Here is a 23654-nt window from a genome sequence, read left to right on the forward strand (position 1 = left end):
GACAATTTGGGCTTTTCATGTAGATATTCAGCCAAACTCTGTGAGTGATACTGGGCTGGGCGCTGGGGTTTGGGCAAGCATCCGTTTAGGTAGCTGTTTCTTTTGGATGGGGGGGCGGGACCAGAGCCAACCCAATTTAGAACCATGATATGAGCCAGGAGCAGACCTGCTCTCACGTTACAGTAGGTGAAAGAGAGTCTTTGAATTTAGCTCTGTATTTTCATGGGGCTTCAGAGACCCCTTCAAATATTGGATTTCCAACCATCTCAGGTGTAATTGTATCAGATAGTCTATGTCTTGTTATATTTACAATAAACCAGAATAGACACACATGCTCTACATTTTTATTCTTTTGGAATGACTGGTTCCTCTGTTGTTACCATCTTTCCACAGAGAGCTGTATGGGCATCAACGTTCACAGTGGCCTTGAAGAAGCTGTCCGTCCTCTGTAGTTCCCTCTAGGATAGGCAGGCTTGTCTTGGAATCTCCCTACCTCTACTTTTACACTTGTTTCTTGTTTTCAGTCCTCCTATTCCTTTTCTCCTTTTCCTTCCCTCCTACTTGTAGTCTTACCTAGTACTTTTCTGCTGCCCCTTAGCTTATACCAGTTCCATAATGCTTCATTACCCTTCCTTTTCTTGCCTCCATCAAGGCTCACAGAACTGAGTTCTAATCCTTATTCCTAACCTTACTCTCAACAAGGTAACACACCTAATCCACTTATGAAAGTATTCTACTTATCTCTCAATGTTTTGATAAGGGACAAATATTTAACATTCAGGAATTACTTTTAAGTGCTGTGGACTAGAAGCATGGGGCAGGCAAGGCGTGGAGATCATTTTGGATGGGAAAGCCTTCCCATTTTCCTTACATCATACCAAGCAGGCAAAGCCTAAATGTCGGGCAGGTGTCATACCTGCCCATCTTTTCAAATAAAGTTTGAAAAGGGACCCTGGGACATCATCAGTGATGGTGGATCTCTTCTTTTACCAACAGAAGCATCATCTAAATGAGTCCAGGTTGGATTAGGTAAAGAATGAGATGGAGAAGGAGATGTGTCCTTGGAATCAGCCAATCTCATAGCCTGGGGCAGGCGTTTGTGGTCAGCTGAGTCCCACTGCCTTGGGATTAGCCAGCTTTACTTTCTGTTTCAACAATAAAAAGTCTTGCAAAACTGCTGGCATGTGAGACAGAGGAATCCAGAAAGTTTTGGCATCTTTTCCAGCAGCATAATGGGTTTTAGGGAAGAGACTTGTGAGAGCGTGGTCCATGCATTCCACCACCAGGGAGAGGTCCATGTTCACAAGGGATGTAGAGCCTTTCAGTTTGTCTAGACCTGTAAAAAGAGACAAAAGTACATTTGCTCTGTGGAAGAAGAGGAATAGGGGAGTGTGAGCCTAGGTTGCAAAGGAGAGGATGCAGTGAGGGAATTTATTTTGCATTTGCCATTATAACTGGGTCCCCTTGTGATGGGTTTCTATCTATTCCTCAGAAAAGGATGCAACAGTGATTTCTTTAGACCACTGGCTCTCAAACTTGAGTGAGAAGCAGAATCTCCTAGAGGGCTTGTTAAAAGCCAGGTCCCACCTCTAGTTTCTGACTCAGTGAGTGTGAAGTGGAGCCCAAGAATTTGCACTTCTATCAAGTTTCCAGCTGATGCTGATGACGCTGGTCCACGGACCAAACTTTGAGAAGTGCTACTTTAAACCAATGTAGGAAAGATACTTCACAAAGTCTCGGAGGCTCCTGAACCCAGGAAGTTAGTAGTTTGATTCCGTATTTGTTTTACAGGAGTACTAAGTTTATAGGAAATGTGAGTGTTCACAAGTGCTTGCGCCTGTGTGTGCATACACTCATATAACGTGTGCCTCTATAAGTCAGTGAATAAAGAGAGAATTATCTCCCAAAGTCCTGACTCAGGAAGCTAAAGGTATCCTGCTTCTCAGGTAAATGAAGTGTTTGAGTAACGAGCTAAGATACTTTTTTAAAAAAATAAATAAATTTATTTATTTATTTATTTTTGGCTACATTGGGTCTTCGTTGCTGTGCACGGGCTTTCTCTATTTGCGGCAAGCGGGGGCTACTCTTTGTTGTGGTGCACGTGCTCTCATTGCGGTGGCTTCTCTTATTGTGGAGCATAGGTTCTAGGGGCGTGAGCTAGAGCAGCACGCGGACTCAGTAGTTGTGGCTTGCGGCTCTAGAGCGCAGCCTCGGTAGTTATGGCACACGGGCTTAATTGCTCCACGGCATGTGGGATCTTCCCAGACCAGGGCTCAAACCCATGTCCCCTGCACTGGCAGGCAGATTCTTAACCACTGCGCCACCAGGGAAGTCCCGAGCTAAGATACCTTTAAAGAGGCAGGTATTTTATCAAGGGAGTGGTGATGGCTTGGAGAATTCCTCCTAAGCTCTTAAAACATACCTTGCATTGTGTCTTCTCAAGGGAAAATCTATTGTGTTAAATCTTTCTTTCTACTTCAGGGCCAGTAGCCAAAAGTTGTTCAAAGAGTCTAATTGAGGCTAGCTCGTAAGTCTTAGTCAATTTTAAACTCCTACTACTCCACCTTGCGCAATGAAGCAAGGTGAGCTTAAATTTGTGGTCTACTTTGGAACTGAGTCTGGCTGATCTTGAGGTCCTGGCTCAGAAAACTCTAATGAGCACCCAGGACAAAATAGGGCTCTAAGCCTTTGGGAATTCTGAGAAAGGACACCTGACCCGGGGCCAAGTCAAAAATAATTTTGAGATGGAAGTTGATGATATATTCACAGGCACTTAGAAAGTATCAACGTCAACATCAAACAGGGAAAGCTCTTTTCAATGAGGGATTTTGTTTCCGAACTTACTTACTTAGAACCTTCAGAGGCGGTACGTGAGTGAGAAACAGAGTTTAATGGCAGTGGTTGTAACCCTACACATACTGACATATCAGCACTGGGAGGTTTGTCAAACCAGATGTTCTAGTTGACGTGTGTGTGTGTGTGTGTGTGTGTGTGTGTGTGTGTGTGTGTGTGTGTGTGTGTGTGTGTGTGTGTGTGTGTGTGTGTGTGTGTGTGTGTGTGGTGAGGTGGCTGGGGAACTCAGTCTACAAACTTCCCCAGGTGGATCTGACTAGGCTCTTGGCTCCACCTTGAAAACTCCTGACCTTGAACCTTGCCACAGTTGGCTGTCTTACCAAGCCTGCTGATGAAGAGGTAAGGTCACAGCTGGGGTTAGAGTGACACAAAATTAGGTGGGGCCCTGTTTGGCTCAAAGCAGGAGCTTAGTAAGTGTTCGAGGAATGGCAAATAAACTAACAGGGCCATGACGTTTGACGTGGAGGTGGGTCCCTCATACAGGAAGTTCCAGCAGTTCCTCAATGCCTCTTCGCTGTTGCAGTGCACGGCCCGAGAATAGATGGCGAAGTCAGGCTGTCTGGGTTTAGATCTAGCTCTTCCACTTACTAGCTGTGCCACTTTGGGCAAGTTAAATCCCTGTGTCTCTGTTTCTATAAAATTCAGAGGGTTTGTTTGGGCATTTTAAACGAAAGAGTTTGTGTAAAGCACTTAAAATGGTGACAAGTACATAGTAAATGTTCACTATGTGTTAGTCATTGTTATCCAATCTTTATGATTATTCCTCTATCCCTGACTCAGTCTGACTTATGTTACTTTTCCTTCCATCTCCATCTCCCATGCATTCCTGCTCCAGAAGACTTCCACCCAAATAATTTCTTCCTGTTTAGGCTTATTCAAACCTGACCTTTCATATAAAGGCTTCTTAACCAGCAGTACTTTTTATCCTGTGCTGAATTTCTTGGTAATTAGACAGCATACTATCTAGCACCCCTTCTGGGCTGTTAGGTTGTGTCTCAGAAGTAAAGGATCAAGTTTCTTGCATGTTGTACAGTCTCATCTGCTTACATTTTGTTGTCAACTAGCTTGTAAGCTAGTTAAGGGTCAAAGTCTGAGTCTTTATATTTTGTAACCTCCATAAATCCTTGAACAATGTTGAATGAGTGGTCGGTGATTACCAAAAAGAGGAGGTTTGGGTAGAGGTGATGACCGTGGGCTCCAGTTCAGGCACGGCCTGGGGGAGTTGTATAAGCTTGTGTAGGACATTTCCCCTTTCCAAGCCTCTGCTCACTACTATAGTTCTTTTGAGGAATAAATGATATAATTTATAAGGCACTTAGTATAGAACTTGGCACTTAGTAAATGCTCAGTAAGTGTTTATAAACACTTGGAGGAGCAAGAGAAGACACTGGAATTAATAAGGATCCCTGATCCATATTTGAGATCTCTATTGGTGTATTACCATGAGAACCTTATTTTTTCAATTATGTTTGAGTCTCCTTCAAGCTGTCTAGGACAATGAATACCAGAGAACCCTGGGTCCACCCAGAAACTCACTTTTTTCGATGTAGCCTTCTCCGTATTGTTGTTTGATGTCTGGAGGCAGATGCTTCCAAATGGTGAGTTTTCTTTCGGTGATCTTTACTGGATCTGACAGTTCTGTTTTGAACAATCCTGGTTCAATGCATGCGACGTGCACATCAAAAGCTTTCATGTCCCGCCTGTGAAAAGAGCCCATAGAAGATGTTTAATCCAGGCTTACTTGGAGAATGTTTGCTTATGAATCTTTTCATGGAATCATGGAATGGGGTGCATGGGAAAGAGCATCTTGTTCTACCCTCTCAGTTTGCAGATGAGGAAACTGAAGTTCAGGGTGGTGACGTGAGGGCTGGTTTAGTGGCAGAACAGGGAAGGGATCTGGGTAGACCCATCCCCAGTGCAGTGTTTCCCCAAAAGATAGTGTCTCATTAAGTTGACAAGCATATAGTGTCTGGTACGTAAATAAATGTTCAGTGAATGTTAGCACCTATTATTTTCTAATATGCCCATCTTTGCTTTACCTTAAGCTGTCATTGAAGGCTTCTACTGCATACTTCGATGGAGCGTAACCCCCTCCGCTGAATGCAAGCCGACCCCCAATGCTGGAGACGTTGATAACCCTCCCTCGAGCTTTCTTGACCAAGGGGAGCATATTTAACGTGACACTGATGAGTCCAAACAGGTTCACTTCAATAGGTTCTCTGTAGTACTCCACTGTCAGCCAGTCGGTGGGCGCCATCACGCCGAGAACACCAGCATTGTTGATCAGACCCCAGAGACCTAGAACAGAGAGGAAGGGAAGGAGGAGTGGTAGAAGGTGGCATTATATGGGCATCCTTGATGGAAATACAGCCCCTTGCTTTACCTGATGGTGCCATTTCCTGCTCCTAGTCATACTCCTTCCTGCTTTGAAATGCTTTACTGTCTTGGGAAGTGAGAGCACAGAGGGTGGGAGGCTAAACTGAAATGGCTGAAGTTCTGTGACTGGAAGCCAATCTCACAATTCTTCTGTTTCTGCTTCTGAATGTCAAATACTGATACTGCCTGAGTGAGACTTTTTGCTTTTTAATCTCAGATGTGAGTAAATTGGTCGATTTTTCCTACCGTGCTAGATGGCAAAGCCAGAGAATATTTATAAACAGTTCTTTATAGACAAAGAACAACATTGATCTATTTCCCAGTTATTTTTGGTAAAAATCCAGTCATTCACTTGGCTTATTTTATGGTGGGGAGCATTTAATATTGTTAAAGGTGTTTGGAATTCAAGCATTAAAAAATAACTGGAGCCTCATCAAACCATTGTTTTTGAAAGTTTCAGAGTCTCAACTATATGATGAAGATGTGATAGAGAAAAATCACATACATTTGTTTTTTCCTTTGTGGACTCATATCTTCATTCATGAGAATATTTCAAACTTGATCCAAGCCAATAAAAGTATTCTAGTTCAAAATGCTGCCATCTTTGCAGAATCTAAGGCAGAATGAGGTCCAGTGACTCACTACTCTATCACGACTATCTAAGACACCTTTGCTCAGATCCTCAGACCATTTTCTTCCTTTCCCAGTGAAAATGTGTGAGCTCTGGAACCATTTTGTAGTGAGAAGTGGGTCCCAATCCAGCTGACAATTTGGAGATTGCCCCCATGATCTCCTGTGGCTTTTAGCCCCAAGTTCTTTGCTGTGCAGGGGGCTAGAGTAACAGTTCACAGGAAAAGACCAGGAAAAGTTAATACCTCTATCTCAGTTCTAAATTCACCCACTGAGACTTAGGATAACGTGGGCTGTGTCTCTCATGCACGTAGAGAGCTTGCAACTTAGAACTACTCAGGGGGTTATTCTAAAATTTCTCCAGTCTTCTCCAGTACACAGCTGGTATTTAGGAAACATTTTTTTTGGAGGAACTATTTAAAATCAGAACACATTTTATTTAGCTTTGGTAACTTCTCAACACCCCTTTCATTCTTCCCATCCCCACATCACTCACCTTTCTCCCCTGCTTGGTTTTTCACCCACTGGGCAGTCCTCTTGACACTTTCTGGGTCAGTTACATCCAGAAGCACCGTTTGGAGCCTTTCTGAGGTTTCTTCCTTTAAAGCTGTTGATCCTGATTCAGTCAGACAGGCAGCAATTACATGAAATCCTTTTTTATCAAAAGTTCTGGCTGCCAAGTTTCCAAAGCCAGTGTCACACCCGGTGATGAAAATGTACTTATCAGTGATGTCTGTGATCTTTAGCTGTCCTTTATAATGCCATAGAAAACCACAAAGGATCAGGAGGGCTAACAGCCAAAAGAGCATTTCCCCCTGTGTATGACAGAGACACTTCTTTCTTGAACAGTAAAAGAAGATGGCGTCCTGAGTGTTCAAAATTAGAAAGAAAACTCAAATTAGAACCATTAAGGCATTATAACCCAGGAGTGATGAACTTAAGATATCTTAATGCATTTGAGTGGATAAATAGATAGTTAAAAATACAATAACTCTTATTTGGTTGGGAAGATGGCCATTTAAGTGCTAAAACACTCCTCTAAAGTAATGCAAAAACTAACCAAGTAGTAGAAAAAGTAATGGCAAAGTTGACACAGGTCATTGGGTTGATGAGACATTTATTTCCTGCATGTATATGCAAATATTTCTTTCCTTAATAAGGAATACAAACATACAAAGAGATAGAATGGTACACACACACACTCATGTGCATACATACACACAATTTTATTTCTATTGCTTTGCAAGGAACATATTGTTTCAGATAAAAAATAGTGTAATGTATCTTCACTTATCATGGAAAATTTGGGCTCTGCTTTCATCTTTTTTTCCTGCCAAAAGATCTATAGCTAAAGAAAGAAAAAAAGAGTAAAAGAATTACTAACTGATAAACGTAAGTCAGAGGTAAATGGTAGGTTTGTGCTAACTAGTTGATTCTTGTGATATAGCTGTGACTATTTCTAAAGCAGTCAGGTTTTTAGACTATCGTGGCGTAAAAATTTGGTATAGTTTCTCCAAATCTTCCCTCTGTAGGAGTTATTCATTTGTTGCAAATCATGTCCATGTAGCAGGATTTCCCCTTCTCAAATATATAAATACATTAAAAATATATAATTTTGAGGGGTGGGGTGGTGTAACCAACTCTTGCAAAATTTCATATTTAGACATTTTGAGGAAATTTCATGTTTATACGTTCAATTAGTATAGTGTTTTGTTCAAGTCCTGGTCTTGATAAATAATTGTCAAATAATGAAATGTTGACTATATTCCCTGAATAGATTCTGTAGCCTTTATTGCAATCCAAACTCCCAAGGGAATTTTGTGAAAAATGCAAATACTCATGGGGTTTAACGTGCCCTAGAGCAGAGAGTGGAAATTTTCTGTGTCATTGTGTTTGGCCGATGGCAGGCATAAGGTGAGCAATAGTAAAACAATGGCTTACATTTGTGAAGCATTCTGCACTGTATTTACGTATAGGTCTCATTTGATCCTCTTAACAGCTTTCTCAGTTAGAGAGGGCACATTACCTGCCTCATTTTATAGGAGAATTAATATGCCAGTTAATAAGTATAAAGCGAATGATGGAATTAGCAAATCATCATTTGGCAACTGACATAGTGACAATTGTTCCAGGCAATTTTAAACTAGTGGGTGAAATTCCGACGAGAAACAATAACCATCGAATCTCAAAGAATCTCTGCGTAAGATTTGTACTAATTAAAAAGAGAGCAATAGTAATTTCACAGTGGAGAAACCTGACAGATACCACTTTAACCAAGTGATAAAAATGAACACTACTAGTTATGGGACAAACCAACATCATGTCCCTCCTGGTATAGCCACTGAAAAGGACACAGCAGCACTTCTGTGCATAACTGAAAGCTAATCATGCATAAGGCACATCTTTCAATTCCACACAATGTATGGCCTGTACTCTTCAAAAATGTCAAAGGCATGAATGAAGGAAAAGAAGGACTGAAGACTGTTCCTGATTAATGGAGACTAAATAGGAGTGACAACCCCATGCAACTTGTGATCGTGCACCAGAAAATCATTTTTGTCTTTTGTCAAAAGGAACATTTTTAGGTTGACAAGTGAAATTTGAGTAAGCTCTGATAAATAATACTGCATGAATATCAATTTCTCAATTTTTATAATTTACTATGATTATGTAGAAAATGTCCTGCTTTTTAGGAAATACACACAGAAGTATTAAAAGATTAAGTAGCACCATGTCTTCAACTTACTCTCAAACAGTTTAGGAAATAGTAAGAATATGTATATAAACAAATATATTAAGAACACATTTGTTCTCTAAGGAGAGAATAAGAGTGTAAATGTGGTACAATGTCAATATCTGGGGATTCTGGGTTGTACTATTCTTTCAACTTTTCCATAAGTTTGAAATTAATTCAAAACAAAAAAGTTAAAAATTTGGCAAAGGAAAAGAAAACTTTTTTTTTTTTTTTTCTGAGAAAAGTGTTCGACTGCTTTGAGTTCCATGCACAGAATAGGTAAGAACTATTTCATACCCAGGACTTCAGAACCTAGTGACCGTGGACACTGAGCTTTCTGCCTTCTACTCTTCGGCAAGTTCACCTTCATAACCACTGGAGAAAAACAAAAACTCAAACCAAAGCAGTCAGACTCCCTCTTCTCTCCTCATCTTCTCTACACCCCATTCAACCTCCTCCTTCCCTAGCCAAACCAATTTTTCCTTGATAACAAGCAAACAGAGAGTAGGTTTTAGTTGTTAGGGATGGGCTCACGTTCAAATGTGTTGTCCTCACTAGTTACCCCTCTGGGCTGAGGGTCATTTCAGATGCTGGTGTCCCAGCCTGCAGCCCGAATTTGAGGACAGCAGACCTTGACCTAGAGTTTTGCAAAGCCTGTCCTTTCCCCAAAGATTATCATCCCAAAATACTGGTCTTCTTCAGTTCCTAAGGTTCACATTCCTCTAGATCATTGGACAAAGTCAGCCACAAACCAACACATACCTTTGTCCTCTAATAGTATTTTAGCCAAGATGCCACCTCTGAGTAACAACCCTGGGTCGGTCAGAGTCATTGGGAACATGACCTGTACACAGAAGCTGATTGATGGCTGATTGGTTCATTGACCACCGAGAAGTAAATGAGTAACAGCAACTAATAGGTCTGCTTCAACCTTAGTCTGCCAGGTGTAGTCACCTCCACATAGTTCTCTGGTGACAGCAATTCAGTGACTCAGGACACTGACTTTAGTTGCTTGGGTTGTTTGCTTATCCGTTGTGTTTTCCAATTTATCTCACACAAACTGCTTGGTAGGGGCAAGAAGTACCTAGGTCTGCGATAGTCCTTCTAGCACTCAGGGGCTGTGAGCCCCTTGACTCGTCAAGGACAAGAACCAAGTAAGAGAAAGCAGATCTGCAGCCCCTACAGTGCAGTGCAAAAGGATGGGTGCAATTCTGAATATAAGTCCTCTGAACTGGTCATGGAAATTTTTCTTAAGCCAAGATAAAATTTGGAAAAGCAAGGACCAAGGTCTCACACACACACACACACACACACACACACACACACACACACACACACACACACACACACACACACACACACACACAACAATCAGAGCAGGGCTTAGGAGCCCAGGCCTTGGAATCAGGCCGGTAAAGTTTCAGTCTCAGTTCCTCTACCATCAGAAGGCCTTTGGGTAAATTACTTTTATTGTCTTCACCTCCATTTTTCTATCTGTAATATGGAGATAATTTCTACCTTGAAGAGTACTTGGTGAAATAAAGTGACTAGGCGTGCTACACAGGAAGAACCTTGTCGTATGGCAGGATCAACCACTTTCACTTTGTGAGGGGGCTGCTCTATGCATTGCCCATATTTTGGATTGGGTTCTCAACCTCAGTACTTCTGCAATTTTGGGTCAGATAATTCTTTGTTATGGGGTTTGTCCTGTGTATTACAGGGTGTTTAGCAGCACCCCTGGCCTCTATCGTCTAGATGCCAGTAGACCCCCTCCCCAGTTGTGACAACCAAAAAACCAAAAGTGTCTCCAGACATTGCCAGATGGCCCCTGGGGATAAAAGCACTCCCATTTGAGAACCACTGGTCTAGCACTGCCTTGTCTTGGGGGCCCAGAACTGTACAGCCTCAGAACTACTTTTCTGGAAACTCAGTTGTTGGTTCCTCAGTAGTGCCACATTGATAAGAGTTCATATTTTTTTATGGTCTTACCAGAAAAGTTTTGTTATTTATAAATATTATTCATACCCTGCTGCTGTAAGCATCGATTTCTATGTTTATAAAAAAATAATTGCCTTTTTGTCATCAGGAGGATAGGAGGCAGTGAACAAAGCCAAATTTGTGTGTGATACAATTTGTGAATTTAGAAATTACCAAATGAGCACTCACAGCTTTTATGAGGCCTAAATTGTGGCTGAGCCCTTTGAGTTTAGACCTCTCTGGACTCCTCTGGGCACCTTTCAGATGGGTGGCCTGCTGACTACAGAATTCAGAGGATGCTCCTAGAAAGCCATGGTCCTTGGGATTCCCAGTTGACCAAGTCAGGTAGAAATGATAATAACTCTATGATTTATTGAGTATTACCACATTCTAGGTGCTCTGCTAGGATCTAGAAATATCTTTCTCATTCAAACCTTACAGTAAAATGATCTGTATTTTATAGATGAGGAAACAAATTCAGAAATGCATGTTAATTGGCTCAAGATAGAATTGTGCTGCTCTGGGGACTGCTAGGCAGGCCACTCGATCCCAGCATCCATGCTTTAATCCTCTGCTCCACTGCTACCTGGATTCCCATGCCACTCTGGGCTATGTGTACACTTCTCTACACCACCTGTGCATTGTGGGATAGTTGGTATTATGTAAATAAATGTGGAAGGAAAGAAGGAGGAGAGGGAGAGAAGGAAGTTTCCACTTGAACACCAGGGTTCTAGTGATAATTGGATTCATCTTTGAGCCCTCTAGATCATCAGGGCATCATCAACATCATTATTATCGTCATCTAGTCACACTTCCAATTTAGATAACTTTAAACATTTTTGAAAAGTGTTCAAATAAAATTTTATCTCATTAAATTGTCAGAATACTTCTGTGAGCTAAGTAGGGTAGATGTCATACATAAGGTCGTTTGCCAGGAGCGGCTAGATCTAAAATTTTGATCTCAATTCCTAAACTGTGTAAAAAGAAAAGTAGAAATAGAAAGAGATGAACACATTATCAGTCAATAGGAAAAATGAAAATACATGATCAGAATTCTCCACCATGCCACAAAGCCTCAAAAGGAACCAAGAAAGGAGAACTAATTTTCTCTTTCATCTGCACGTGAAGGGCTGAAGAGTAACTGCTTGGCTGCTGCTATAGGAAAATATTGCAACTCGATTGCTGACCTTGCCCACTTCTGCTTCTTTTAATTTTCTCTCTCTGGGTTTCTTTTCCTAGTAAAATATCTAAAATAAGATCCTTTGATATCACTTCTCTTAGTCATCTTCCTGTGCTCTTTAAAAATAAATGACACAGTCTAAAAGAAACAAAACGGAAAATAATGTCTTAACGTTTCAATGTCATTGCAAGGTATACTTTTTATAACAAATGTAGAATTCTTTCCATACAGCTTGGTTTTATGTCCACAGAACTTCACAAAAGGCTTTGTTTTAGAAAGCAATACTGAGACTAGTCAATCACACTGATTGTTAAGGGATTTGTAGAATCTTTATTTTTTTTCAATTTGTTGTAATCATGGTCTGAGTTGAATCCACAACTAAGTTTTTTATCAAAATACATCAAATAGAGAACATTTAGCAATTGTTTTCTAAAATATTTTCTTTCTGAGGTTCTCTTGCACAATCTTTCTTAGTGTTGACAGCAGTCTGACCGGACGTGTATGTCCTTTGTACGTTTAAATATTGTAAACCTGGTTAATTGACACCAAATTCCTTTTTATGTTTACCTTTTCATTGAGTCAAGGAATTCTGTCACTATTTAACCTAACTGCCCTTTCTGAGATTTCTGTGGCACTTTTCTTTAAGAAAAATGACACTTGCGCCTAATGACACAAACTAATTCGTATGACTAATGAATGATGTTCCTGTGAAACAAATGTTCAAGTTGGGCACCCAGAAATCTAAAAACATTTTTAAAAATGAAGCTGAGGGACCTTCCCTGAAATAGCCTTACATAAGGCAACAAACGGTCCGTTGAGGGTCTGATTAAAATGATAATGATTATGATGTCCCTGATAATACGGCTGAGATGGTATTTATCCTTGTAAGTTCCCTCACTCAGTGGGATGAAGAAGCTCCTCTACCAGTTATGTTCCTCTTGCATCCTGCTTCCTGCAGGAGGGAGGCAGCCCTCGGTACCCAGTGTGCCCTGTGGAGCGGGACATTGAGGTATGGAGAGGGGTGTTCCTCTTTGCAGACTCACTCAGTCTCCTGGCAGAGGTGTGCCAGCCCACTCTTTTGTAGGGAAGACCTGACGAATTTACGTTTTGCATTCTTTAGTTCTAAGGAAAAAAGTATCTCTTTCTTTTGCTTTCTCTCAAAACTTTTAAATTATAATTGATAAAAACATCCATAATAATAAATTAATTAATTAATATTTCCAGTCCCTCCTAGGTGTATTATTTTGCCCATATGCTTCCTGACAGTACTGGCAGGTTAAGAATTGTTGTTAAAGCCATGGTTACCTTATTTATGTTGCTGAATAAAAGTTGCTAATTGGAAGACATTGTATATTGTATTTTATTGTAGCTTAGTTACAAAGCTTCAAGGAAAGCTTAGAATACAGAGAGAATGTTATGTAGAGATGCAGAAAGCATGTTCAGATCTTCAGTATATTTCTTTTAGTCTCAGTTATCTTTGAGCAGAAGCAGAGTTTGTTTTTTAAGACAGTACCTTGAGAAAGTGACATGCCTTATAAGGGTTTTAGAAGGAATTCCCATTTTCTCCATTTGATATGTATGAGATAATAATTTTTTCCTTGCATTTAAATATTGAGCTTTGTCCTAAAAATTGGACACACTTTTCGAATGTCTAAAGTACAACAAAGATGATACAACATTTAATTTTCATTTTATGCAGTATCTAGCCAAGGATTTTTTTTAGAGCACTTACTAAGCTAAATAAAACATAATCCTTACCCTGGAGCTAATAGTGTAGCAGGACATTTCAGAACTATTTGTACAACCCTAAATTGAATTTTAATTTAAAAGTGTGTTTTCTTTAAACTTTTTCCCCAGCTGCTAAAAATCAACCCGCTGAGAGAGAGACACCACACTACCGTTTGCATCATAAAGCCTTTAACAAGGGCTGTCCTTGAAGCCACTAAACTGACTTTCTCCCTTTCTCATTGTATGTTGGGAGTTTCAGGTAAAATCCCAACCTGAATCATAAAATGGAGAGTAAATATACGACGTAGGTTTATTATTGTCATCCCAGCGTCCAGCGATCAAATGTGGGTTGAGGAATTTCCCTGCTTCCTTCTGGACAAGACAACATCTGTCTCACTCAGCTAGCGTGTGTGTATATAATATTTGCCTAAATTGACATCTGAAAATATTGGTAAAGCAGGTAGACAAACAGACCTGACCTGCAGTTGGTAGCAGATCTGTTGTTCCAATCAGAAACTCAGCTAAGATTCCCACTCTTTTTGGAGCCTCTTCCCACTCCAGTTTGCAATTAATTATAAGATTCACAGATGGTGTCAAATAAGCACAGAGAGATGAACTAGTTGTAAATGTAATTGTAACTCTAGGGTGCTAAAGAACATTCAGAGAGAAACCTGGGGAAGTTCAAGGCCAGGTCTCGAGGGATACTGAGATCATTTCTGTGGTGAGATGGACCTAGGGCCCGTTACAGCCTCCTAACATATCACTTTTTTTTTTTTTTATAGCAACCATTGACTGCAGCATGAAAGACAACTTGATTCATTTTGTAAGACAAAACAGTTTGAAGACTGACATGAGAAATGAAGGAATAAATGACAGTTACCTTATTTAAGATGAATGGGGACACAGAAGCTGGTGTGGACTGGCTGGGCTGCTTGTAATCTGCCCGATCTGCCCGCTGTGCTGGGGAAAGAAGGGTTGTGCCACCCTGGCGTCGAAGATCCTCTTAGTGTGGAGGTGCCTGGCCTCCTGTCAGACTCAAAGTGCTTAAATGTGTGAGGAGTCCTCAGGTTCCCTCCTCGCTCTGTGAGTCACCCTCGCTGTGACTCGGGATGATGACTAAATCTCTCTTCTGCGGTTGAAGGAAGCCAAAAAGTTGTGGGTCACGTGTTTCCAAAGGAATCAGCAGTATCTTTAGTAAATGAAAGGTAATTACTTTTAGAAGGGAATTACAAATGATCAATAACACCACTTTCACTGTGAGTACTGAAATAATTAACATGGAGACATTCTTTTGCCCAGTGCCTTGTTTTAATTATTTAATTTTTGAATTATGATTATTGTTCATGATCTCTAGTTATTTTTTTCCTCCCTGTTAACACGCCTTTGCTGATTTAGTACTCCTTCCCTCCTAAGAGTGTAGGTAGGGGAAACCAGTCTCTGATGATTCGTTTTTACCACTTTTGTTGTTGTTGTTGTTGTTATACATTGGAGAGCAAGGAGATCAAAACATTTTAAGGAAATGAGAGAGTGGACTTATTTATAAGTCTTAATTTGTGTTTTAAGGTATGACAAGGAGATATTACTGAAGTGGTCTCTAGAACTGAGACCACTGGGAAGAGGAAAGGACGCCCCCTCCCTGCCCAGAGTTGGTCTGTTTTAGGGTCATCACAATTGACCTGGCATATCCTGGGATGCAACGGAAAGTACCAAGGCTGCAGGTGCTAATATATACACCATCCCCACCCATCCCCAAGCCTGTCACCTTTACCCTAGGCACTCAAGCTGGTACAAACGCCACTGATTGTTTAGTTTCAGTCTCTTTATATACTGATTTGTTGCTATACGTCTCAGATTTCCCAGGCTTCTGTGTCCCTTCTTTGAAAAACGCAGTTTCTTATGGTTGAGCTGAGATGAGTGGATGAATGAACATATCTGTCTAGGTAGAGTCTAGACAACTGCTATCACTCTTTAAATTACACAGGGATCTTTTTTCTCCAAAAGAACAAAACACCAAAACTGAAATTTACTCAGGTAAAGATTTAGTGTGTCCAAAATGTCCAAATATAGTTTTTCCCCTTTGACATTTCACATGTCAGAGTAAGGCTTAAATAGAAATCTTCTTTGAGAGATAATACATTGACTTACATCCTCATGAAGACAGGTATAAATGATTACTGTCTGACCTTTCCTGCAAGCAAGTTACTGTCACTGAGAGGTGGAGAGAGCCACAGACACCTGAGTGGTCGTGGGGTAGAGATGGGAAAAGGGCCAAGAAAAGGCTGTAACATCAGTAGGTTTTGCTGACTCAGCAATCATGTTTGGTGCCCTGTTTTAAAATTTTCCCAAGTAGACTTTAAAAAAAAAAATCAGATGTTTTGACTGATCTGCATGTTGAGAACCAGAATTCTTGCCGTGTGTCTGGATCCCTCAATTCCAGTGGACCCAATTTAGGAGTTCAGCTTCAGTAGCCCTAGCACCAGGGTTGGAACACTTGCTTCCTTTGCCAAATGATCCCATCTAGGTGTTCAGTTAATGAAATCATTTGTCAGCAGCGCCTTATCTGGACTGTTAACATATCTGCATTCAAATTCACTTCTTAAGTGCTAAGCTTTCTTTCATTTCCATTCCTTAATAAGGCAACATATGAAAGTGTTTTTTTGTTCAGAACTCTCCCTACATTAGACTCCTGGTCATCCAAGGTGATGTAAAAAATCAAGAATGAAATTGCAATTCCATTTTCTTCCTAGTTCCTTTTTAAAACAGAGATTGTATTGTGAATTTCATTCAAATGTAAATTTCGATGTTGATACTTGGGCTGTAATTATACAGGGGTAAGTCTAGATACTGCCATAGAAAAAACACTAAACATGACTCTCCTTTTTCTTGTAAGTGTGTATGTCCCCCATATTTCCCTCTGATTTCTGCCCAAAGATGCCTTCTCCACTCTTTTCCAGACACCAAAACACAAGGAGAATATCCGGATCCAACACTGTCTCGGAGGACATACATCAACTTCCTTGTCACGGCACTCTGCTGGGGTGGTCCAAGCCACAGGTATTCTTAAAATGGGAGTCAAATGGAAAAAAGCACATACCCCAGCACTGCAGGCTGTAGGGGATCCAATTCCTGGAGTATGGCTGGTGTCACTCTTGTAAGGGTTGCCAGAGAGAAAAGACTGTTTATGGAGTTTGCGTGTTGACTTCCTCCTTCCTGGCATAATAATATAGTCCTCTCTCCAAGGTCGCTCTCAGTGGAGTGCGTTTCTCTGAATAACAAATAATGAATTGGATTTATGGCTTCCTGGTAAAAACAGTACAGGCTGTCATTTCTACCTCCTTCCTTTGTCAACAGGCAGCTCTCTTATTTCCACTATAAAGGTTCCCCCGACTACACCAACAATGCCTCTGACATGCGAGGAGCTGAATTGCAAATGCTGTTCATAAATGCATAGCCAGCCTTGGTCAAAACCAGGAGCTTTGTTATTCATTTGGCATTTCCTGACTGTCCCAGCTGTAAGATGAAGCTGGGCTAATCTTTTGTTCCCCTACACTGTAAGATATTTAGGTATAATAATAAGGGACTGAGTCATGGGAACATTTGGTAGATTATTTGAAGAAAGATTCTTCTTATTTGCAGAACACACGTCATTTTAACTTACTCAAACAAGAGGTCTTGGTTTGAAAGGTGGGGTGAGGAGTATCATATTGGTGAGCATTGTCCCGTCAAGGCACATGGAGCAAGAGAAGATGGGTGAGAATGGAGGGAAAAGATCAGAAACACTGGGGATTCTCAGCAACAGGGAGACTTGCGAGAAACAAGGGTGGAGGTTTAGTAGGAAAAATGTGACTCTCACAGAGGGAGGGAGGTGGTTACTCCTTCTGGTGTGACCAACACACGTAGAGCATTAAACATTTTTTTATCCCCTGGCTTAAGAATGATCCTCTTGCTAAGTTTACTGGTTTCTTCCTTTCCAAGACAACTTCCTTTTCCCAGAATCTTAACTGAGATGATAAAGAATCAAAGGAAATTATGAGCAGATGCTTGATGATATACAAGTGCCATCCAGTAGGAAAGAACTCACTGGGATCCAGGAAATGGAGAGGAGTTAAAAACAACATTTGGTAGTTAGAGATAACTGTCTTCAGACCCTGTTTTAAGGTCTTCTGAGCTGTTTGTTCTATGCCACTCTGTGTTAGGCTCATGAGATGCAAGGATAAATAAGTAGGGCCTTTCCTATTGAGGAATCACTCACCATTGGCTCATTAATTGTTGATGAAGGAAGTCCACAGAGCTTTTTCCTCTCCTTGAATGACCCCTGCCCCTTGCTGGCTCCCAACATGTGACTCTCATCTGTGACTATTTTTTGCTCCTTGAGACTGTTTTATATTGTCAGAGAAAGGGTGATCTCATCCTTGGCTGGTGGATATGTGAACCGCTACAGCCTTTTTTGAAAGCTAACTGGAAACATCTATTAAAATAAAAAATACATATTACTTTTTGACCCAGCAATCCCACTGCTGGGAATCCATTTTATAAAAACAAAGCCAGGGGCTTCCCTGGTGGCGCAGTGATTGGGAATCTGCCTGCCGATGCGGGGGACGCGGGTTCGTGCCCCGGTCCGGGAGGATCCCATGTGCCGCAGAGCGGCTGGGCCCGTGGGCCATGGCCACTGAGCCTGCGCGTCCGGGGCCTGTGCTCCGCAGCGGGAGAGGCCACAACAGTGGGAGGGCCGCGTACTGCAAAAAAAACCCCAAAAAACAAAAAACAAAGCCAGTATACATGTACATATGAACCAGAGGTGGCAACAAGATCCAGGATTGCCAAAGAGCAAAGTGATTGCCACCAAAAGTGGGATGGCTGAGTAAATCATGGTAGATGTGTACGTGGAATATTATTTTAAAGCCATTAAATAGAACAAATTACAGCTCTACCACTTGGCTTGGAAGGCTTTCCATGACCTCACTTTTGTAAAGTAGACAGGGAATCTCTATGTGCACGTGTGTAAAGATATTTAAGTGAACAGGGAGAAACTATGGAGGGATATGCCCTGGGTTGTTAATATGGGTCACTTGTAGATGGGTGGTGTAGGTGAAACAAAGAGAGGATGAAACAAGAGAAAAGAGAAAAGATACATATATATGTGTATATATATATGTGTGTGTGTGTGTGTGTGTGTGTGTGTGTATATATGTGTGTATATATATATATATATATATATATATATGATTTTTTTTTTGGCTGTGCTGCGTGGCTTGCAGGAGTTCCCTGACCAGGGATTGAACCCAGGCCCTCAAAAGCACAGAGTCCTAACCAGTTGACCACCAGGGAATTCCTGGAAAAGATATTTTTACAAGACTGCACTGGGGACTTTCCTGGTGGCAAAGTGGTTAAGAATCCCTGCTAGTGCAGGGAACACAGGTTCGAGCCCTGGTCCAGGAAGATCCCACACGCTGCGGAGCAACTAAGCCCGTGTGTCACAGCTACTGAGCCTGTGCTCTAAAGCCCGCGAGCCACAACTACTGAGCCCACGTGCCACAACTACTGAAGCCTGCATGCCTACAGCCTGTGCTCTGCAACAAGGGAATCCACTGCAATGAGAAGCCCGCGCACTGCAAAGAAGAGTAGCCCCCACTCACCGCAACTAGAGAAAGCCTGCGCGCAGCAACGAAGACCCAATGTAGCCAAAAATAAATAAATAATTTAAAAAAAAAAGACTGCAATGAAAATGATATGACCCAACACAGTGCCAGCTAGGAAAAAGTCCTGCCATATCCCCAACCACCCAAAAAACCAAACACCAACCCCGCCGCCAAAAACCCCTTGAATCTCATAGAGCCTTTACATCCAATTACCAATTTATAGGAAATATAGAGAATAGGGGAAACAAGTCAAACTATATCTTGGGGGTTATAATCAATAAACCAATGAGGGAATCTTAAGGACAAACAACTTGATTTATTCAGTAAAAATGAATCACACACAAAATAGTGGAGAGGGAATCTACTGATTAAAGGAGACTTAAAAGATATAACCAATTGCAGTATGCAGACCTTATCTGGATCCTGAGGGGACATACTTTAAAATAACAATACATCTATTTATGGCAATTTTTATGGGACTGGAATTTAAATTAACTGGGATAAGCTTCCCTGGTGGCTCAGTGGTTAAGAATATGCCTGCCAATGCAGGCGACCCGGGTTCGAGCCCTGGTCAGGGAAGATCACACATGCCGTGGAGCAACTAAGCCCGTGTGCCACAACTACTGAGCCTACACTCTAGAGCCTGCGAGCCACAACTGCTGAGCCTGTGTGCCACAATTACTGAAGCATGCGTGCCTAGAGCCCGTGCTCTGCAACAAGAGAAGCCACCGCAATGAGAAGCCCGCGCACTGCAACAAAGAGTAGCCCCCACTCCCTGCAACTAGAGAAAGCCCACGCGCAGCAATGAAGACCCAATGCAGCAAAAATAAATAAACAAAAAATAAATAAATTAACTGGGATAGTTGATTACATTAAGTAATTTTTGTTAATTTTTCAGATATTATGATGGTATTAGAGTTATCAGTAAAGGAGCCCTTATCATTTAGGTTAATTACTGAAATGTTAGTGGATGAAATAATATGATGTCTGGGAATTGTTTCAAAATACTATGGAAGTGAGAGGAATGAATGAGAGTGTGGCTGGGCTGGTGATGTGTATGTGGGACTTCAGGATACTAATTTGTCTACTTTTATGTATGCTTGAAATATTCCATTATAAAAAGTTTAAAACATGATATAACCACACTTTGTTATTTATATAAAATTTTTTGCAAATTTTTAAAAGAAATTACGTAAATTAAAAAGAAAGACTGACTTTAAGATATTAAACATATCTATTTTATCAGTGTTCTCCTGAATGAAAATTCAAAACTGAATTAAAGCATTATAGAAGAGGGGGCCATACTAGATTAGCTTCCAGTCTCATAACCTGTGCCTGAGATGAATATCTTGTTAAGAACAGACTGCTTACCTAATGGAAGGTATAGTTTTGCTGTAGGTGTTTTACACTCTAAATATGCTTTCAATTTGTCTCTGTTCTTTTGCCATAATGATGTCTAAAAACTAAGATGCATCATTGTTATTTATAAAGTGCATCAAATGCTTTCCCTATGGTTATGGAATTGAGCCTGTATTTGAAAGACAACAGCACCCAACGTCAATTCATGTGTTTTGGATATTAGTCAAGAAAACCAATCTGGCCCATGTATTTCCTTTTTAAAATTTTTAAATTATTTATTTATTTATTTATTGGCTCTGTTGGGTCTTCGTTGCTGAGCTCGGGCTTTCTCTAGTCGTAGGGAGTGCTGGCTACTCTTCGATGTGGTGCACAGGCTTCTCATTGTGGTGGCTTCGCTTGTTGTGGAGCACGGGCTCTAGAGCACAGGCTCAGTAGTTGTGGCTCACAGGCTTAGTTGCTCTGTGGCATGTGGGATCTTCCCGGACCAGGGCTTGAACCCGTGTCCCCTGCATTGGCAGGCGGACTCTCAACCACTGCATCACCAGGGAAGCCCCTTCACTCCTTTTTGTAGGCAAATAATGTTCCATTGTATGGTTATAACACATTTTGTCTAACTATTCATCTGTTGATGAACATTTGGGTTGCTTTTGGCTATTATAAATAGAGCTACTATGAACATCCTTGTACAATTTTTTTTGAATGTCTATTGTTTTTTAAAATATATATATACCTAGGAGTAGAATTTCTGGGTCATATGGTAATTCTATGTTTAACTTTTGAGGAAGCACTGAACTGTTTTCTACAATGGCGTCACCATTTTACATTTCCACTAGCAATGTATGAGGGTTCTAATTTCTCCACAAGAAATCTCCACCCCTGTGAGAACTTTTTATTACCTGTCCTTTTAATTTTAGCCAGCCTGGTGGGTGTAAAGTGGTATCTCATTGTGATTTTGATTTGCATTTCCCTAATGACTAAAGATGTTGAGTATCTTTTCATGTACTACCTGGCCATTTGTGTTTCTTCTTTGGAGAAATGTCTATTCAAGTCCCTTGCCTGGTTTTTAATTGGGTTGTTTATCTTTTTGTTGTTGAGTTACACGTGTTCTTTACATATTCTAGATACTAGATCCATATCAGATATATGATTTGAAAACATTTTCTCCCATTTTGTGGATTGTCATCTCACTCTCTTGATAGTGTCATTTGATGCAAAAAAGTTTTTAATTTTGATAAAGTCTAATTTTTCTATTTTTTCTTTTGTTGCTTATGCTTTGGGTATCATATTTAAGAAACCGCAGCAAAACTGAGGTCGTGAAGATTTGCTTATATATGTTCTTCCAAGTTTTATAATTTTTGCTCTTATATTTAGGTCTTTGTTCTATTTTGAGTTAATTTTAGTGTTTGGTGTGAGGTAGGAGTCCAATTTTATTCTTTTGCGTGTGGATATCCAGTTGTTCCTGCGCCCTTTGTTGAAAGAAAACTATTCTTTCTAAACAGAAAACTCTGAAAATCAAACACTCTTCTTTCTAGAATCTGTTGTTGGTCCTTGCTGTGGGTTGTAGTTGTTTGTTTAGTGACTTTTCTAAGCTATTTTGGTAAAGAATGTATTCTTCGTTGGATCTCTGAAGTCTCCATTTCTTTAGCTTAGTAGTCAGCTAGTTGTTTGATAGTGACTTCTTTAAGTGACTGGAACCAAGAAAAAAAGAAAAAATGGAAAGAAAATTGTCTCCAGGTCTTTGCAGATTGGCTCTGTGTTGGGCCAATCCTCAGTGCTTAGCCAGGCCATTTACAACTCTGAATTAGCCTTCACTTCCTGCTTACGCTGAGCCTAAAGTTCAGCTAAAAGTGGGGAAATCCCTGGCGGTCCAGTGGTTAGGATTCTGTGCTTCCACTCTAGGGGGCACGGGTTTGATCCCTGGTTGGGGGACTAAGATCCTGCATGCTGCAATGAGCCCCTGCCCCCAGCAAAAAAGTGAAAGCTTACAGTCTTTTCTAAGTCTTTTCTGAGCATTCATGGTGCCCTGGGCATGTGCATGGCTTTCTAGATTCCCTGGTATACTCAGAAGTTTTGCAAAGCCTTTATTCCCCAGAATCTTACTCCCCAGCTCTTTCTTCCTTTTGTCACGTCTATTGTTTGCTTCAGCTGTTGATTTTTGTCCTAGGTGGCAGCAGCTTGTTCATTTGGCTGTCAATATTTTCGAGGAATGTCCTCCACCCTGAGGGCATTCCAAGATAGGTGAAGCAAGGCAGGCTTCTTGTGTTGTTCTTCAAGGAACCCATAGACACGTCAAAACAAACGTGATTCCTTGGGAACAAGGTTTTCTCTACTCCCTCCAGTACCAGGTACTCGTACTTGGAGCTCAAACTGTTATCTTGAAGACCACCATGTGGGGAGAAGGGCGGGGCAAGGCTAAGTTAAAATGCCACAGAGTTCTCTGACTATGTTTTAGTGGCCTTCTTCTGGTTAAATGTTTACTTGGTTGCTGTAAAGCTTTGTCTGTTTTCCAGAGTTCCAATAAGGTTGATCCTTACAGTTTTTGCCAGATAATTTGATGTTTCTGGAGAGGGACAAGCCCCTTGTGGTCGCTATTCTGCCATCTTCATTGGTGTTACTAGGCCACTTGGATGACGCTTGAATCCCTTTTGTATATCTCCAGTTGGATAGCAGACTCGGTGCTCTGTGTCGACCTAGATGGGTGGGATGGGGCAGGGGGTGGGAGGTGGGGTGGGAGGGAGGTCCAAGAGGGAGGGGATATAGGTATACATATAGCTGATTCCCTTCATTGTACAGCAGAAACTAACACAACATTGCAAAGCATTTATACTCCAATAAAAAAAATTAAATTAAAAAAATAAAATAAAATGCTGCAGAGACATAGAAAACAAACTCATGGTTACTGAAGTGGAAAGGTAGGGGCGAGGGATAAATTAGGAGTATGGGATTAATAGATACACACTACTATAAATAACATAGATAAACAACAAGGATTTACTGTATAGCATATGGAACTATATTCAATATCTTTTTAATAACCTGTAATGAAAAAGAATCTGAGAAAGAATATATATATATGCATAACTGAATCACCTTGCTGTATACTTGAAACCAACACCATATTGCAAATCAACTACACTTTAATTAAAAAGAAACAGCAGAATGAGATATTATTTCTATT

At 40.8% G+C, this 23654-nt stretch overlaps 1 protein-coding gene across 1 annotated transcript; it reads right to left on the reverse strand.

The window, feature by feature from the left end:
• Positions 1–339: 339 nt before the first annotated feature.
• DHRS9 (dehydrogenase/reductase 9) lies at positions 340–14497 on the reverse strand. The gene is made up of 5 exons (XM_060151453.1): positions 14359–14497; positions 6356–6725; positions 4893–5151; positions 4390–4553; positions 340–1336 (listed from the first exon to the last, which is right to left on the reverse strand). The coding sequence occupies exons 2-5, from the start codon at positions 6666–6668 to the stop codon at positions 1104–1106; spliced, it is 969 nt and encodes a 322-aa protein (XP_060007436.1). The 5' UTR covers positions 6669–6725; positions 14359–14497; the 3' UTR covers positions 340–1103.
• Between the last annotated feature and the right edge of the window lie 9157 nt (positions 14498–23654).

This window comes from Lagenorhynchus albirostris, chromosome 6 (assembly GCF_949774975.1).
Source record: "Lagenorhynchus albirostris chromosome 6, mLagAlb1.1, whole genome shotgun sequence".
NCBI lineage: Eukaryota > Metazoa > Chordata > Mammalia > Artiodactyla > Delphinidae > Lagenorhynchus > Lagenorhynchus albirostris.

What these genes read in the sequence shown, in the direction of transcription:
- DHRS9 (XM_060151453.1), bottom strand. Translation starts at nt 6,668, where the DNA reads ATGCTCTTTTGGCTGTTAGCCCTCCTGATCCTTTGTGGTTTTCTATGG. An exon ending in GCCTTCAATGACAGCTTAAG is followed by an intron (nt 4,554 to 4,892) that starts GTAAAGCAAAGA and finishes CTCTTTTCACAG; the next exon opens with GCGGGACATGAAAGCTTTTG. An exon ending in AGAAGGCTACATCGAAAAAA is followed by an intron (nt 1,337 to 4,389) that starts GTGAGTTTCTGG and finishes CTCTTTTTACAG; the next exon opens with GTCTAGACAAACTGAAAGGC.